The sequence below is a fragment of the Ornithorhynchus anatinus genome, chromosome 3 (genome assembly GCF_004115215.2).
Source record: "Ornithorhynchus anatinus isolate Pmale09 chromosome 3, mOrnAna1.pri.v4, whole genome shotgun sequence".
NCBI lineage: Eukaryota > Metazoa > Chordata > Mammalia > Monotremata > Ornithorhynchidae > Ornithorhynchus > Ornithorhynchus anatinus.
In genome coordinates, this window is record NC_041730.1 from 15,274,238 (window position 1) to 15,290,367 (window position 16,130).

At 54.9% G+C, this 16,130-nt stretch overlaps 1 protein-coding gene across 1 annotated transcript in view; it reads left to right on the forward strand.

Moving 5' to 3' along the window:
- MACROD1 (mono-ADP ribosylhydrolase 1) overlaps nt 1-16,130 on the forward strand; it is a gene marked incomplete at its 5' end in the record, with an annotated part of 291,267 nt that overhangs the window by 273,313 nt on the left and 1,824 nt on the right. Inside the window, 3 exons of the mRNA XM_029059976.2 lie at nt 6,841-6,957; nt 15,610-15,731; nt 15,897-15,927. Coding sequence (XP_028915809.1) covers nt 6,841-6,957; nt 15,610-15,731; nt 15,897-15,927 — 270 coding nt within the window. The remainder of the gene's footprint in view (nt 1-6,840; nt 6,958-15,609; nt 15,732-15,896; nt 15,928-16,130) is intronic.

Genomic DNA, 16,130 nt, shown 5'->3' on the forward strand with positions numbered 1-16,130 from the left:
GCCGACAAGGTTTAGTCAGTTTAGACAGCTTTGTGGGGGGAGATAGACATCAATAAAAAATAAATACTAGGCATGTGCCTAAATGCTTCATTCTCCACACTTCTCTACTTAATGCTCCCCTTGCTACTCCTCAAGTGCTCCCCTCGCTATTCCCTACCTAGCCCCCCCATCCTCTCACTGCTCCCCTCTCCATTCCCGACAGTGCTCCTCTTCTCCTCTCCCCTCCCGACTCCCCTCAAGACTCCTGACCGTGAGGCTCAGTTTTGTCATTGAGATTCAGAGCAGGCGCTTTCTCTTGGGAAGGAGCTGGCAGATCATTTCCAGTCCCATCAGGCAATTTGTTGTATTTTCTCCTTGTCTTTTACTTTCCTTCCTCCTCTCACCCCTCATCTCTTCCTCCCTCCTCCTATCAGTCAGTCAATCCGTAGTATTCATTGAGTGCTTACCTTGTACCGAGCACTGAACTAAGCTCTTGGGAGAGTACAGTATCACAGTATTGGTAGACAGGTTCCCTGCCCACAATGAGCTTACAGTCTAGGGAGGGAGGCAGACATTAATATACATAAATAAACGACAGATATGGACATAAGTGCGGTGGGTCTGAGAGAGGGTGAATTAAAGGGTGCAAATCCAAGTGGAAGAGCAACACAAGAGGGAGTGGGAGAAGAGGAAATGAGGGCTTATTTGGGGAAGGCCTCCTGGAGGAGATGTGCCTTCAACAATATGGAGCGCTTGAAAAATATGGAACACTTCACGAATTTGTATGTCATCCCCGTCTTCTCCTTCTTCTCCATGCCACCCCATCCTCCCCAGCCCCTTTCTCCATCTTCTCCTCTCCCCCCTGCCCTCCTGCTGGCTCTGCTCTGACTCTGGCCCCCATCTCACCTCAGAAGGCAGTTATCAGATAACTTGGGCAGGGGACAGACCCCAGGGAACAGAGGACAAAGGATCCCAGGGGGTACCTCTGACTTTGCCCTGCTTTGTCCTCCTAGGGCTCCCCCTCCTCTTCCTTGTTTCCTTCCTTCCTTCATTAATTCATTCAATCGCATTTATTGAGTGCTTATTGTGTGCAGAGCACTGTACTAAGCGCTAGGAAAATACAATTCAGCAAAAAAGAGAGACAATCCCCGTCCACACCGGACTTTTACAGTCACTGCGCCCCCAACCACACCAGTGAAAATGGCTAGCCATTTTCTACCCAGGCTCTGCTCTGCTCACTGACACTGGGCACAGGGTTGTTCCTTTGCAAAGCACACCTAGTGGAAAGAGCATGGGCCTGAGTGTCAAAGCATCTGGGTTCTAATCCCGGCTCTTCCATTTGTCTGCTGTGTGATCTCGGGCAAGTCACTTCACTTCTTTGGGCTTCAGTTCCCTTATCTGTAAAATGGGGTTTGACTTGGGAGCCTCATGTGGGCATGAACTATTTCCAACCTGGTCAGCTTGTATCTACCCCACCACTTAGTACAGTGCCTGGCACATATTGAACACACATAGTAAGCACTTAACAAATACCATTTAAAAACCCCCAAAAGCTAGCAAGAGCTAGGGCTGGGGGTTGGCTGTTCAGGGGTGCCACCACCCCAGACAGTGCTCTGAGGCCTAGGGCAGACTTACTGACCCTCGACATACCTTGAGGGGTATCTGGCCTGCTCCCCTCTCCCCCTCAGAGGCACAGGAAGAGTGGGGGCGGTGGGGAGGGGCCCCAGCTGGGATCTGGGAAAATGGCAAGTTGAGACCCTGGTTCTTTCATTCTTTGATTCATTCAGTTGTATTTATTGAGCGCTTACTGTGTGCAAAACACTATACTAAGCACTTGGAAGAGTACAATATGATGATGATGATGATATTTGTATTTGGTATTTGTTTTTATAACAATAAACAGAAACATTCCCTGCCCACAACAAGTTTACAGTCTGGAGAGAGGGCCAGATATTAATATAAATAAATAAATGAATTCTTACTGCTGAGAAAAGGATGGGACCAGGAGACTGGGAAGGCAGGACCTTGTGCTTTTTTTTCCTTAATGGTATTAATTTGTAAGTCCTTACTGTGTGCCAGGCACTATACTAAACACTGGGGTAGACACAAGCTAATCAGTTAGATACAGTCCGTGTCCCACATGGGGCTCAAAGTCTTAGTCCCCATTTTACAGAGGAGGTGACTGAAGCACAGAAAAGTGAAGTGACTTGCCCAGAGTCACACAGCAGACAAGCGGCGGAATTGAAATTAGAACCGAGATCCTCTGACTCCCAAGCCTGGGCTCTTTCCAGTTGGCCACGCTGCTTCTGGAGTCCAGAGGTGTCAGTCAGGCCCCCGTCCCCTGCCCTCATGTTCCGGTTACCAGCTCTCCCTGCCCGAGGCCACCCTGGGCTCTTAGCCCCAGCCTGCCCATCTGGGAGCAACCCACACTTCTGACTGAACTTTGACCTTCAGGCCAGATGGCTTGCACCTGGAACCGGGGTGGCTTGCGGCTGCCGGGAGTTGAATTGAGTTGAATTCCCAGATAAGGTAGTTCCGAGCCCTTCCCCATCTCTCTCTTTCACTCTCCTTGTCACTAAATCAGTTCAGTCAATGAGTCCTGGGAGGTGGGGAGGGAGGGGGGGGAGAGAGTGCAGGTGTGTGTGTGTCTCTCTCTCCAGGGGGTTGGGAGAGGAGGGGAGGGAGAAAGCGGGGGGCAGGGGGAGCACAGTGTTTATAGAGCATTTCCCCTCCTGCCAAATTTGGAAACTGCCAGAAGCTTCACCCTCCCCTTCACAGGCCACAACCTGCACCCCAGCGATGCTCCCTGGGCAGATCTCAGGCCAGACCGCAACCCTAGCCCCAATCCCATCTCAGCCACAGCCCAAGCCAAGCCCCAGCCCCGGTCCAGCCCAACCCTGGCCCCAACCCAGGAAGGAGAAAAGACTTCTGAATTAATTTCCAGCACCTCAAGAGCTGTGATTTGTGATTGGCAGGTGGGGGGAAGGGGAGAGATGGAGGAGATAGTCTTCCTGTCCCTGAGCTTTCATTTTCCTCATCTCCTCTTTTTTTGCTCTGATTGTCTCTCCTCCTCTCCTGCAGCCAGCCATCCTAGCGGCCAGGTGGGTCAGCCCTCTGGCCCCAGCCCTTTCCCCTCCCTCTGAGTCAGAAAGGGATGGGAGTCCGCAGGCCTGGAGGACTGACTAGGACTGCCCCAGTTACTTGTTGAACTCTCCCTTCGGCTCAGTGGGCAGGGCTGACAGTTAGCTGACTCCCTGACCCAGAAGCTCCCTGGGAAATTGGATCTTCATTCATTCAGTCGTATTTATTGAGCGCTTACTCCGTGCAGAGCACTACTAAACACTTGAAAAGTACAATTCAGTAAATAAAGACAATCCCTGCCCACAACAGACTTACAGTCTAGAGGGGGTGAGACAGACATCAGTACAAATAAACAGGCATCAATTTAAATAAGTAGAATTATATACATAGAGGTCATGGGTTTGAATCCAGGTTCTGCCACTTGTCAGCTGTGTGACTGTGGGCAAGTCACTTCACTTCTCTGTGCCTCAGTTCCCTCATCTGTAAAATGGGGATGAACTGTGAGCCTCACATGGGACAACCTGATTACCCTGTAGCTACCCCAGTGCTTAGAACAGTGCTCGGCACTTAGTAAGCGCTTAACAAATACCAACATTATTATTATAGGTTCTGTGGGGCGGGGAGAGGGGGTAGAGCAGAGGGAGCTAGGCGAGGTGATGGGGAGGGGAGAAGGAGCAGAGGAAAAGGGGGGCTTATTCTGAGAAGGCCTCCTGGAGGAGGTGAGCCTTCAGTAGGACTTTGAACGGGGGAGGAGAGCTAGTTTGGCAAATGTGAGGATGGAGGAGGCATTCCAGTCCAGAGGTAGGATGTGGGCCAGGGGTTGATGTGGGTGAGAACAAGACCCAGTGAGAAAGTTAGCACCAGAGGAGCAGAGTGTGAGGGCTGACATGTAGAAGGAGAAGGGAGGTGAGGTAGGAGGGGGCAAGATGATGGAGAGCTTTAAAACCAATAGTGAGTTTTGCTTGATCTTCATCCGGTCACCCTTGGTGGGCAGAAGAAGAGGGGAGGCCTCCGGTCCTTGGGTCACTGGGCCTGGAGTTTTCTGGAGAACCAGGAGAGAGGATATTTGGAAACTGACTCCCTCTTCCCGCCGCTTTGCCTTCCTTTCCCTGACCTTGCTTTTCTCCCTGTTCTTTTCCCCATTTCTTCCCCTTCTCCTTCCTCCCTTCTACCCTCCACACTCTGCCTCATTTCTCCTCTGTGAGGTGAGTATTGCCCCTTGTAGCCTTGGGAGCTGCTGATAGAGTCCTGGGGCCAGCTGAACAGATGAGAGGGAGAGGCAGGATGGAGAAGGAAGACAGAAGAGCAGGGAAGCCCAGGCCCCCCAGGGAGCAGAGGAGAACATAGGCAGAGGTGGGAGGCAGAGGCCAGAAGCAGACTGGAGGTAGAGGCTGGAAACAGATGCTGGAGCAGGTTGTAGGTAGAGCTCAGAAACAGAAGCTGGAGGTAGAGGCTGGAAATAGAGCAGGGAGGTGGAGGCCATAAACTGAGACTGGAGTCAGGCACTGGAAAGAGAGCAGGAAAATAGAGGCTGGAAAAGGTTGGAGGTAAAATCCAGAAACAGAGGCTAGAGACAAAGAGAAAGAAAGGTGAAAAGAGAAGTAGTAAGGAGGAACTGTTGGAATGGGAAACTGGGCCAAGCCTATAAACCCAGGCTGAGCATTCAGCCCGGCCCAGCTGAGCCTGCCCCTCCCCGCTTCCCTTCCCACTCCACCTGCCCGGGGCCCAGCTGGGAGGAGTTCCTGGCCAGGGTGGGCAGGAGAGAACAGGAGGTCAGGTTGGAGCCAGGAGCTCTGGGCCTCATTCTCAGTCCCTCTGTCTCAGTGGGTGACTGGCCCAGGCCCCGGGCTTCCGGGGAGCAAGGGGAAAGGGGGTGTGAGCCCCGGGGGAATGGAGAGTCGGGAACCAACCCCAGGTTCGAAGCTTGACCAAGGGCTCCTCTTGTCCCCTCTTGCTGCCCCCACCATCTTGCTCCCCCTGACCTGGGACCGCTCCCCTCAACCCCCCACCCCACTCCCCGGAGATCCCACCCTCAGGGGGGTCACCTGCTCCCTTTCTCATCAGAGCCACCCCAGTGGTGGGCAGCGGTGGGCTGGGGCCTTGCTCTCCTCCGGCCACCCCGCCACCCGCCTGGGGCCGGAACGCTGACTGCCCGTGAAATATTGTCTCTGGGATTAGCAGATAGACTGAGAACGAGAGAATAATAGAGAGGCGATCGATGGTCTGGGCGGCCGGCCCGAGGCCAGCGACGCCCCTCCCCTCCTCTTTCCTCCCCTCTGGGCAGTCAGGGCCAGCAGACCCCTGGGCCCTTCCCTCGGCAAGAGGCCAGACTGTCTAGGTGTGGGGGGGTGGCTCAGCCTGGAGGGGGATCGAGGAGGGGGAGGAGATGATGGAGGGCAGAGGGCAGCAGGAGGGGGAAGCCTTGATTTGTGGAAAGCATCCCTGGTTTCCTCTGGACTTTTCTCAGTCAGCTCAGCCCAGCCAGCCTGGAGGCAGCGAGAATGTCTGCCTAACTTCAAGAAGCGCTGGGGTTGGGCAGGGGCTGGGTCCTCTCCCTGCCCCACCCCCACCTCGATCCCAAGAGGGTCACACGCCATCAGTCCCCCCCAGGAAGAAAGAATATCGTTCTCTCTCAAGCGCTTAGTACAGGGCTCCGCACACAGTAAGTGCTCGATAAATCGGATTGATCGATTGATTGGCTGAAGTCCCCCAGCCAGCTGGATGTCCTGGCGTGGTTAGGGGCTGGCAGCCTGTGAAGGCATTTCTTCTGCCTCATGAGCCTGGCCCGGATCCCCCAGCCTCCCACCTCCCACCCCCTGCTAGGCGCCTGCCTGCCTGCCTGTCTGCTTGCCAGGGCAGCTGCCCTGAAACCCTGCCCAGGCCCGATCCCACCCTGCCCAACCCGGGGAGCCTGCAGCCGCCGGCACTCCGGCGTGGGAAGCAGCATGGCCTAGTGGACAGAGCCCGGGAGTCAGAAGGACCTGGGTTCTAATTGTAGCTCCGCCACTTGTCTTCTGTGAGACACTGGGCAAGTTACGTCACTTCCCCATGCCTCAGTTCCTCTGTAAAATGGGGATTAAAAGGATGAGCCCCAGGTGGGACAGGGACTGTGTCCAACCTGATTAACTAGTATCTACCCCAGTGCTTAAAACAGTGCTGGGCACTTAGTAAGCACTTAAGTATGATTATCATCATTATTATTATTACTTTGTATCTACCCCAGTGCTTGACACATAGTAAGTGCTTAACAAATCCCATCATTATTATTATTAGGGCCAAGCTGCCAGAGGCTCTTTGAACAGGAGAGAGAAGGAGAAAGAGGGGCTGGCTTTTCTCTGGCTGATGCCCTGAGACAGAGAGAGAGATGGAGAGAGACGGAGAGTGACAAAGAGAGAGAGAGGGATTTCTTTGCTGGTCTCCCCCTCCAGGCCTGTCTCCCCACCCCCATGCCTGCAGCCCCTCTCAGCTCAGGAGGGTCGGAGGACCCCAGCTCTTCCCCAGCTGCCGCCTCATCCACAGCCCTCAGGGCCCAAGAGCCGCAGTCCGGCCTGGGCTGCCCCCCATCCATCCCAGAGCCAGGGTCTCCCCGGGGGAAGGCTGCTGGAGCCGGGACTCCCGGCTTGTCTTCTGGGTGGGGAGAATGGTGTCCTTTCGGGGATTCAGTGAGCATTTTTTGTGGGGAGGAAAAGCCGGGGATGGAAAGGGGCTCGGGCCCTGGCCGGGCCGAGGGATCAGGAGCGTCCCCGGAATAGTGACCCTCTCCTCTCCCCTCCCCGACAGTGGACGGCTGCATCCACCGGGCGGCGGGGCCGCTGCTGACCGAGGAGTGCCGCACCCTCAACAGCTGTGACACCGGCAAGGCCAAGATCACCGGAGGCTACCGCCTGCCAGCCAAATGTGAGTGCCGGATCCTTAACCCCATTGCGTCCTTTTTGCCTCCCCTCGCCCCCTGATCCTTCCCCCCCGGCCCCAGGCCCACGCTCACCCGGCGTAGTGACTGACACACCAGAGAGCTCTAGCTGGGGCTCAGGCACAGAGTTGGAGCCAAGAAAAATGCATCTCCATCCACGTCCTCAGGGTGGGTGGGAGATAGGGGCACCTCAGGAATCCCTCCTCCTCCTCTTCTTTCTCCTCCTCCTCCTGTAACCTTCCCTAGATGATCACACAACATATATCCTTCCCCCAACTACTAGAACAGCTTCTGAGGGTTTCCCCCAAACCAAACCCTGCCACTTCCCCCCAGCCACCAGTCCTCAGTCCCTCTCAGGAATTGTATTCTACTGTCCACCTACGGGGACCTTCCTTGCATTCACTGCATGTGAATCTCTCCACCTCCCTGTACTCGACTTGTCAGCTGTGTGACTGTGGGCAAGTCACTTAACTTTTCTGTGCCTCCGTTACCTCATCTGTAAAATGGGGATTAACTGTGAGCCTCACGTGGGACAATCTGATTACCCTGTATCTACCCCAGCGCTTAGAACAGTGCTCTGCACATAGTAAGCGCTTAACAAATACCAACATTATTATTATTATTATTACTACTCCAGGGGGATCCCTCCACCTCATAACCTGGAATGTAGGTCTTTCCTCCTTTTCCTCCTCCTCTTTCCCCTCTTCCTTCTCTTCTTCCTCTTCCTCCTCCTTCCCTTCATCCTTCTTTTTCTCTTCCTCCTCCTTCCCTTCATCCTTCTTTTTCTCTTCCTCCTCCTTCCCTTCATCCTTCTTTTTCTCTTCCTCCTCCTTCCCTTCATCCTCCTTTTTCTCTTCCTCCTCCTCTTATTCTTTCTTCTCTTCTTTCTCCTCCTCTTCTCCTTTTTCTCTTCCTCCTCTTCTTCTTCCCTAATCTTCCGCCTCTTCCTCTTCCTCCTTCTCCTCCTTCCCCCTCCTCCTCCTTCCCAGTGACTGTCCCTCAAGGCCCCCAAGCAGATGACATTAATAGTCTCCATTCATTCAATCATATTTATTGAGCGCTTACTATGTGCAGAGCTAAGCACTTGGAGTGTATAACTGGGCAACAGATAGAGACAATCCCTGCCCAACAACGGGCTCACAGTCTAAAAGGGGGAGACATACAACGAAACAAAGCAAGTAGTCAGGCAACATCCTTACCAGAAGTGGGGTTCGAACCCACACGGACATACGTCCACTGAATCTTAAGTCCAACGCCTTAACCACTCGGACAGGAACCTGGCCTACATAACCTATTCCGGACTCCCCTTACCATCCCTGGGTCGGGTCTCCCGGCCCCCACCTCAGGCCACACCGTCCCCAGGCAGCCCTCAGGCTTTATCCCTGCTTCCACCCCCTCCCCAACACCCATCCCCATTCAAACCACGGAGACAGGCTGCCCAGGCCGATGGCTCAACCAGGCCAGAGAACCAACCGTTCAGCTCCCCAGCTCCTCAGCAGGGCAGAGCAGGGAAGGGCACAGGATAGGATGGGGAAGTTGCCCCCCAGTGCCTACCCCCACCCCATTGCCCCGTAGACTTTCTCACCTGAAAGGCTGGTGTCGGAGTGGGGGACGACTTGGCCTACTCCGAGCCAAAAAATTCTCCAGGAGCCTCCCGCCAGAGGCTGTTGGGTTGGGCTGTGGGCAGGAGGCCAGGCCTGGGCGGACAGACGGAGCTGCCAGGTCATAAAACCCACCGCCCACAGCTCCATCGTTCAGTCCGGTGAAACGCAAAAACGCCCAGAACCGAGCTTATGCACACAGAGGCACGCACAAGCCCGGGCGACTGTACTCACACACACACTCTCACAAACATATTGGCAGAAGAAACTCACACACAAACCCAGCCACACACCCACAAAGATATGCGGCACACACATTCCCAGGGCAGACTCACACAGGAGCTATTGACTGCCCTGCCCCTGCCCAGACAGACCCTCAACCTGGGCTCCTTGTTCCCCAACGCCCCCTTCTTCTGGCCCACTCCCCGCCACCTCACCCCCCAGATCCTTTCTCCTCCTCCTACCAACCCAACCTCCAGGCTGAGTTCCTAAATTTTTCTCCCTTTCTATTTATTTTGGAGCACCCCCAAAATACGGCCTCCCAAAGTGCACCCCCGATTTGTTTCGGGGCACCCCCAAAGTGCCGCCTCTGGTATCTCCTTTGCACTGGCCCCCGGGGTGGATTGAGAAGCCGCTTGACCTAGTGCAGAGAGCAGAAGTCTGGGAGTCATGGGTTCTAATTCCAGCTCTGCCTCTTGCCCACCGTGGGACCTTGGGCAAGTCGCTTACCTTCTCTGCCTCAGTTTCCCCATGTGTAAAATTGTTCTTAAATGTCTGCTCTCCCTTCTCCCCTACACTACGAGCCCCAGGTAGGACAGGGACTTTAGCCAGCCTATCTTGTACTTACAACGCATAGCACAGTGCTTGGTGCCTAATAAGCATTTAACAAATGCCACAATCATTATTGTTATCTCACTCCATCCCTCCCACTCCAGTCTCAGAGCCAGGAACCGGCTTGTCATCTCGGACCCCACCTCTAAGGACCGACAGAATCTTGGGCTGGAGTCATTCATTTATTCATTCATTCAATCATATTTATGGAACGCTTACTGTATTCCGAGCGCTGTACTAAGTGCTTAGGAGAGTACAATACAGCAATAAACAATCCTTCCCTGCCCACAAGGGGCTTACTGTCTAGAGGGGGAAACAGTTATTAATATAAATAAATTACAGATATGTACTTGTGTACAAGTACAGATATATACTTGTGTACAGAGCACGGGCTTTGGAGTCAGAGGTCATGGGTTTGAACCCCGGCTCTGCCACTTGCCAGCTGTGTGACTTTGGGCAAGTCACTTAACTTCTCGGTGCCTCAGTTCCCTCATCTGTAAAATGGGGATGAAGACTGTGAGCCCCACGTGGGACAACCTGATTCCCCTGTGTCCACCCCGGCGCTTAGAACAGTGCTCGGCACATAGTAAGTGCTTAACAAATACCAACAAAAAAGTGTTGTGGGGCTGGGAGGGTGTGTGAGCCCCTCGAGGGACAGGGACTGTGTCCAACCCTATTTGCTTGCATCCATCCTAGGATGTAATACAGTGTCTGGCACATAGTAAGTGCTTAGCAAATACAATGATAATAATAATGATAGTAATAATAATAGGAGCAAGTTAGGGAGATGCAGAAGGGAGTGGGAGAAGAAGAAATGAAGGCTTAGGGAAGGCTTCTTGGAGGAAATATTCCTTCAAGAAGCCTTTGAAGGTGGGGAGAGTGATCATCTGTCAGATATGAAGAGGGAGGGTGTCCCAGGCCAGAGGTAGGATGTGCGTGAGAGGTCGGTGGCAAGATAAATGAGATCGAGGTACAGTGAGTAGGTTGGCACTAAAGGGGTAAAGTGTGCCGGCTGGGTTGTAGTAAGAGAGTAGAGAGACAAGGTAGAAGGGGGTAAAGGGGTTGAGTGCTTTAAAGCCGATGGTAAGGAGCTTCTGTTTGATGCGCAGGTGGATGGGCAACCCCTGGAGTTTTTAAGGACTGGGGAAACGTGGCCTGAAATTTTTGCAAAAAAATGATCCAGGCAGCAGAGTGAAGTATGGACAGGAGACGGGAGAGACAGGAGGCTGGGAGGTCGGCAAGGAGGCTGACAGAGTAATCAATGTGGGATAGGATCAGTGTGTGGCTCAGTGGAAAGAGCCCGGGCTTGGGAGTCAGAGGTCATGGGTTCTAATACCGGCTCTGCCACTTTCAGCTGTGTGACTTTGAGCAAGTTACTTAACTTCTCTGGGCCTCAGTTACCTCATCTATAAAATGGGGATTAAGACTATAAACCCCACGTGGGACAACCTGATCACCTTGTATCCTCCCCAGCGCTTAGAACAGTGCTTTGCACATGGTAAACGCTTAACAAATGCCATCATCATCAATGATTAGATTAACGTGGTAGTAATTTGGATGGAAAGGGAGGATTTTAGTGATGTTAGGAGACCAGGCTGCTTGGGTTGAGGGGAGAGGGGAGGGCTGGTCCAGAATGCCCCATCCCAGACAACTGTCATTCAGGTGGGGCCATTTCTGTCCCGGGATTTCCCCCAACCTCCTTTTTATACTGGTATTTGTGAAGCGCTTACGTGTGCCGGGCACTGTACTAAGCACTGGAGTTGATACAAGCTAATCAGGTTGGACACAGTCTGTTGTCCCACATGGGGCTCCAGTTTTTTTCCCCATTTTACACATGACGTAACTGAGGCACAGAGCAGTGAAGTGACTTGTCCAAGGTCACGCAGGAGACAAGCGGTGGAGTCGGGATCAGAACCCAGGTCCCTTGGACTCCCACGCCCGTGCTTTATCCACTAGGCCATGCTGCTTCTCTTTCTACAGACCCAGGGGGCCCCATGCAGTGTTTGCATGTGTGTCTGTGGGGCGGCAGGGGGGGACATGGGTATATTTGTGGCTGTCTTGGTGAGTGAAGAGGTGAGTCTGGGTTGTGTTCATTTATTCAATAGTATTTATTGAGCGCTTACTATGTGCAGAGCACTGTACTAAGTGCTTGGAATGTACAAATCGGTAACAGATAGAGACAGTCCCTGCCCTTTGACGGGCTTACAGTCTAATCGGGGGAGACGGACGGACAAGAACAATGGCAATAAATAGAATCAAGGGGAAGAACATCTCTCACGGGTCCAGAGACCAGTTGCTGAACTGAAATGGAGTGGGGCAGAGCCTGGGATTTAGAGCCAATCTGTCCAGCCTGCCCAGTCTGCCCCTTGCCAAACACACCTCCTGTCCCCCGTCCACCCGCCATACCCTGCTATCTGGCCCAACCCTGGCCCTGCCCTAGAAGAGCACCAGCCCCCTGACCCAATCAAGCCCCTGACCCAGTCTGCCCTATTCACAGACCCCTGTCCCCCACTCCTCCCGGGACTGGAAAGGCTAGAGTCTGGGGGCCTTGTTCATTCATTCAGTAGTATTTATTGAGCGCTCACTGTATGCAGAGCACTGTACTAAGCCCTTGGAATGTACAGTTCGGCAACAGATAGAGACAGTCCCTGCCCAATGACGGGCTCACAGTCTAATCGGGGGAGACGGATGGACAAAAACAAGACAACATAATCATGATAGATAGAATCAAGGGGATGTACACCTCGTTAACAAAAATAAATAGGGTAATGAAAAATATATACAAATGAGCACAGTGCTGAGGGGAGGGGGAGGAGCAGAGGGAAAGGGGGCTTAGCTGAGGGGAGGTGAAGGGGGGAAGGGGAAGGAGCAGAGGGCAGATGGGGAGCAGAGAGGGGGCAGAGGGAACAGAGGGAAAAGGGGTAGCTCAGTCTGGGAAGGCCTCTTGGAGGAGGTGAACTCACAGAAGGGCTTTGAAGAGGGGAAGAGAGTTGGTTTGACGGAGGTGAGGAGGGAGGGGTTGCTGCCCCCCACCCCCCAAATTGTCCCTGTAGGTCGGGCTCTTCTCCTGACTCTCCCCCGACTCTCCTGGCTTCTTTTCCTGAGCATCCCTCCCTCTCCCTCCCTTTTCCTCCATCTTCCCCTTTGCCTCTTAATTCCCCTCTTCCACCTGCTTGACTCCACCATCATCCTGCCTCCTTCTTGTCCTCCTCGGCCCCCCCTCCCCACCAGACTCTTCTCCGCCCCTTTCCCATCACCCCCCTCCTCCAGCCCCCTCCCACCCAGAGTGGTAAATGAGGTCAGCCCCTGGATGGGAGGGAGACAATGCTGGCGAGCTGCCCCTGTAGGAGTCCCGGGGGTGGGGGAGCCCCAAGGACAGGAGGAGGGGAGACCCGGGGAGAGGGCCAGGGGTGGGGTGAGCCCCCCCCGGAGAGCGGGAGACTCGGAGAGTAGAAAAGGGGGTGCAGACCGAGAGGGACACAGAGGCGAGAATGAACAGGGAGAGAGGCTTTGAGGGAGGCTTTAGGGAAGAGTCCGCGGACACGCGTGGGATGGAGGGGGAGAAGAGGAGGTCCTAGGAAGAGTCAGCGGACATGCGTGGGGGTAGGGGAGAGAATAATAATAATGATGAAATGGTATTTGGTAATACCAAATTTACTATGTGCAAAGCACTGTCGGGGCATACAAGGTGATCAGGTTGTCCCCCGTGGGGCTCCCGCTCTTCATCCTCATTTTCCAGATGAGGAAACTGAGGCCCAGAGAGGTTGAATGAGTTGGCCAAAGTCACGCAGTTGACAAATGGCGGAGGTGGGATTAGAACCCGTGACCTCTGACTCCCAAGCCCGGGCTCTTGCCACTGAGCCACGCTGGGGGAAGAGTCCGTGAGAACGTGTTGGGATGGAGGAAGAGGAGGAGAAGGCCGGGAACTGGACAGGGGACTGGGCGGCGGGGTTAGGGGTCAAGGCAGGAGAGGGAGGCCCAGGCTGCCCCCTGGGAGCTGGAGGAGAGGCTGAATGGGGCAGGGACAGGGGCTTTCATGGGGAGAAGAGAGGAGGAGGAGGAGGAGGGGGGAAGGGGAAGGACGTCCCCCCCATCCCCCGCTGGGCCTGTGTATTTTACTCCTCGCCTTAATTGTGCGGTTGAGCCCCTGCTGTTCTCTCGAGTGATTTCCCTGAGTTGATAATGTCCTCGCAGCTGCCGATCGAAAACAAGCCGCTAACAGGGCCAGATTGTGTTTACTATTTGGGGAGCGGGAGAGAAAAACCCAGAGAAAAAGGAGCCCCATTTTCTCCTCGTGAGCCCAGGTGAGGGCTCGGTACTCTCCCCGACCTTCCCGAGGAGGTGAACGGCTCCTAACAAATACCATTTTCAAAGAAACAGGGCTGGGGGACAGGACACACCCCCGGGGACCCCGCTTTCCATCCGAGGCTCAGTGGCAAGAGCCCGGGCTTGGGAGTCAGAGGTGGTGGGTTCTAATCCCGGCTCTGCCCCTTGTCAGCCGTGTGACCTTGGGCAAGTCACTTCATTTCTCTGTGCCTCAGTTACCTATTGAGACTGTGAGCCCCACGTGGGACAACTTGAGCACCTTGTATCTTCCCTGGCACTTAGAACAGTGTTTGGCACATAGTAAGCGCTTAACAAATACCAACATTACTATTACTATTATCCCCTCCTAGACGCCCCACCCCAGCCCCGCCCCAGAACCCCAGGCCAGGCAGCCTCCTCTTCCAGGCAGCTCTCCATAAAGGAGAGGTGGCTGGGCCTGGAGTTCAGGGCAGAGCTTCTCCAGAGGCAGGACTGCCCGGGGGGGGCACAAGACTGCCAGGCCACCCAGGGGGAGCCCCCAGGGTGGCCAGGGGCATGGCTACAGTCTTGGCAGGGACCCAGCCGGGCAGGGGGCACAGAGGGAGGGCGGGATCTTGGGCACAGGTTCCGTCTCCCAGTGGGCCTCGCTGTAGATTCTGGCCCACCCAGACCCAATCTGACATCACCACTCCCTTCCAAGGGCTTCCCTTTCTCTCTCTTCTTTTTAAAATGGTATCATTAAGTACTTACTATGTGCAGGCACTTTACTAAGTCCTGGGGTAAGTACAAGTTAATCGCCATTGGGCACAGTCCATGTACTACATGGAGCTCACAGTCTTCATCCCCATTTTACTGATGAGTTGCCTGAGGCCCAGAGAAGTGAAGTGACTTGCCCATGGTCACACAGGAGACAATAATAATGATAATGATGGTATTTGTTAAGCGCCTACTGTGTGCCAAGCTCTGTACTAAGCGCTGGGGTAGATACAAGGCAATCAGGTAGTCCCATGTGGGGCTCACAGTCTTCATCCCCATTTTACAGATGAGGTCACTGAGGCACAGAGAAGGTAAGTGACTTGCCCAAAGTCACACAGCTGATAAGTGGCAGATTGAGGATTAGAACCCAGGTCCTTCTGACTGCCAGGCCCATACTTTATCCACTAGGCCACATTCCTTCCCTTGTGACCCATGCTTCCATCCAGTTTCTTTCCAATCTGCTGGCCCACACACTCTGGCCAGTTTCCCCTTCCCAGGATCCCTGTCCCCTCTCCTCCCTTCCTGGCACTGGAAAGGATTCTGAGCACATAAATATGATTGATTGATGATTGCCTGATATTGGGATTGAGGTGGGAAAGCACAGCAGGTGTGGACTCAGCCGGGTGGGGGTGGGGGGCAAAGAAGGCCAATTCCATTGGTCCCTCTGGGGATCCTTCTGCCCCGGCAGGGGACAGGGCCTAGGAAATACTTCCTCCCCTTTGGAAGGTGGGTCAGGGAGGAGATTGGCACGGGGGTTTCCTTTGAAACCTTGGGTCTCCCGAGGGGAGCTGGGTCCCCACAGCTACCATCAGGTGGATCGTGAGTGTGACCAGGGGTCAGGGAAGGAGGGGAGGGATTCAGGTCCCACCCCCCACCCCCCAGCTTCCCACCACAGTGCCATTGTTTGGAGTGGGGTGACCGTGGGGAGGAAAGGAGCAGAGCAGGTAGGGAAAGGAGCAGGAGGGTCCCCCATCCCCTGTATCTCCTTCCCCCTCCATGCCCTGCCCTTATCCTTCCGGTCCTGTTGGAACATGGAAGGGAGTGGGCGGGGGGGGGGGGGTCCTGTGCCATGGGGGTTGAGTGTGGGCAGTCCTGCCCAGCAGGCAGGCCTCGCCCACCCGCGAGCCCCCTCTCCTCTCTCCACAGATGTCATCCACACGGTGGGGCCCATCGCCCAGGGGGAGCCCAGTCCCAGCCAGGCCCAGGAGCTCCGCAGCTGCTACCTCAACAGTCTGCAACTGGTGCTGGAGAACCGGCTCCGCTCCGTGGTGAGTGGGGGCCGGGAGGCTGGGGGTGGGGGACGGGATGGGGTTGCCCTCCTCCGACCCTGCTGGCTCGGCGCCCTCAGGGCCGGGGCCAGGAGTGGGCACTTGGGTCTGGAGGGGGCCCCCGGGGGCTCCAGGAAATGACAGTGGCACTTGTTTCTCATCCAGGCTTTCCCCTGCATCTCCACCGGCGTCTTTGGTGAGTGAGCGTCCCGCAAGGGGCGGCCGGCGGCCGAAGGGCCGGGCCCAGGGCTGGGCACCGGGAGCCTCACCCCGACCCCTTCTGCCCCCACCAAGCCCCGGGCCAGGCGTCCCCCTCTTCCCAAAAGAGGTGACGTAAATGGGGGACCGGACATTTGCTCTTCCTCCCTGGGAGACTGGGGGACTGTCCAGCCTGATTGT